Source organism: Galeopterus variegatus, unplaced genomic scaffold (assembly GCF_000696425.1).
Source record: "Galeopterus variegatus unplaced genomic scaffold, G_variegatus-3.0.2 Scaffold632, whole genome shotgun sequence".
Lineage (NCBI taxonomy): Eukaryota > Metazoa > Chordata > Mammalia > Dermoptera > Cynocephalidae > Galeopterus > Galeopterus variegatus.
Window position 1 is genome coordinate 534,280 of NW_007726743.1, and position 1,946 is coordinate 536,225.

Sequence of the window (1,946 nt, forward strand, 5' to 3'; positions counted from 1 at the left end):
GGGTAAAAAAATTAAAACCAAAAAAAACTTAAAAAAAAAAAAAAAAAAAAAAAAAAAAGATTTAGTACATCCTGAAGGTAAGGAATATAAATCAAGAGAACTAACAACCCCTCCCTTGCACCCACTCTTCTTCCTCATCAGAAGTTCAGGTTGGTTAGAAGAGTTACCAAATCATAAGTGTAAGTGATGGCCTTCTTGTTATTGCTCTGATAGGCAAGACGAAGAGCATCATGCAAAATTAGCTCAGCTTCTTCTGGCTCATCTTTCATAATGCTCAACTGAAAAGAGAAGACAAAGAAAATGATAAAACATTTAAATAAAAAGAATATGGATGCATGTGCTACCAGGCAAAAGTGGATATGAGTTTACATCCCAATACATAGACAGAAACCATTCATTCATTCATCAGATATTTACTGAATTCCTTCTGTGCACCAGGTATTATGTCTACAGAGGTGACAGGGAGGTCTACTTCCCTTACAGCTAGGTGTGGCCATATGATGAAGTTTTGGCCAATGGATGCAGGCAGAAGGAATGTGAGCAATCTTTACATCATATTTTATAAAGAAGCTACTTGCCCTCCATCCTCTCTTTCTTCCTGCAGGCTGGAGGTGACCATGTAGGACAAGTAAGCTCAATTACAGCGAATAATAAGAGCTATGAAGATGATCAATGGAAAGGAGTGAAGGGGTCTCCTTTAAATGGGAGTCAGGGAAGCCTTCCATGGAAGTGACAGTTAAACTGAGGTGGGAAGGATGAGATGAGTCAACCAAATAAGAAATTGGGGGGAGGAATGACCCAGAGTAGAGGACGAGTGAAGCCCTACAGGCTGAGCAGAATGGCTCCTCAGAAGAAATGCAAGGAGACAGATGTGAAAGGAGCATGGTGAGCCAGGGAATGATTGCCAAATGGGTGGGCTGGTTTCGATCATTCAAGGCCATGGCAAGGAGCTTGGATTTTATCATAAATGGAGTGGGAAGTCATTCAAAGTTTTCATGCAAGGCGGTGATATGATCCACATTTAAAAAAAAAAAAAATCACTCTGGTTGCTGCATGGAGCATGGATTGTAAGGGGCAGGCAGGGGTAGTGATGGTTTGCACTAGGATGATGACAGAAGCAGAGATAGTGAAAAGGGTGCAGATCTGAGAAATATTTTGGATTTGGTAGCAAAAGTAATTGGAACTGGACTGTAAAGTGTATTGGGAGGCAAAAGTAAGGTACAAGTTTTAAGAATGATTATGAGGTTTCTAGGCAGAGAAACTGATGGAGAAAAATGATGAAAGAATGTGTTGGGGAGGCACTTAATTAAGATCAAGAGTTTAGTTTTGGGCATGCTAAGTCTCAGGGAGAGGTGAGGCCTCCAAGTGGATATGGCACATCACTAGCGTACTGCAGTCTCGAAATACAAATTTGGATGTTGTTGGCTTCGAGTCAGTATTTAGCCCAGTGGAAGAGATGAGATAACCTGGGGAGGAGAGGAGGAGAAGAGAAAATAAAAAAGGATGTGGAGAAAAGAATTTAGAAAGAAAAGAACCAAATCGCATAACCAACACTAAATTGTATTTTCAGGGCGCTACATATGTGCAAAACTATGCCATTTCAGCTTAGCTGGTCACTACAAAACTGTCGTTATTCTGTCTGGATAAAAGAGCGATGCCCGGGATGCCATCCTCATCTGCACGTGAGACTGCAGCGGTTTTACTGCAGGCTTTAGAGTCGGACCGGCCTGGATGCACTCCAGCCGCCCCGATGGCCCGTCCAGTGCTGGGCAACTGCACCCTGGGAGCCTCCGTCCACATGGACAGAGCAGTGCGCACAGACCAGGCCGCCGCGCTCGGCCGGGGCCGCCTCACCTTGGCTCGCTTCAGCAGCCGGATGATCTCGGCCTCCGCCGCGTCCTCGGCGGCGGCCGCTCCCTGCTGCTCCTCCTCCTCCTCCGCCGCCG

General features: G+C 45.0%; 2 protein-coding genes across 2 annotated transcripts in view; one reads left to right on the top strand and one right to left on the bottom strand.

The window, feature by feature from the left end:
* The window catches only part of TTC19 (tetratricopeptide repeat domain 19), a 23,652-nt gene extending 21,714 nt beyond the window's left edge, over positions 1-1,938 (bottom strand). Inside the window, exons 1-2 of the mRNA XM_008570806.1 lie at positions 1,855-1,938; positions 168-278 (exon numbers count right to left, since the gene is read on the bottom strand). Coding sequence (XP_008569028.1) covers positions 168-269 — 102 coding nt within the window. The 5' untranslated portion in view covers positions 270-278; positions 1,855-1,938. The remainder of the gene's footprint in view (positions 1-167; positions 279-1,854) is intronic.
* Positions 1,655-1,946, top strand: part of ZSWIM7 (zinc finger, SWIM-type containing 7) — a 14,148-nt gene continuing 13,856 nt past the window's right edge. Inside the window, exon 1 of the mRNA XM_008570814.1 lies at positions 1,655-1,896. Coding sequence (XP_008569036.1) covers positions 1,655-1,896 — 242 coding nt within the window. The remainder of the gene's footprint in view (positions 1,897-1,946) is intronic.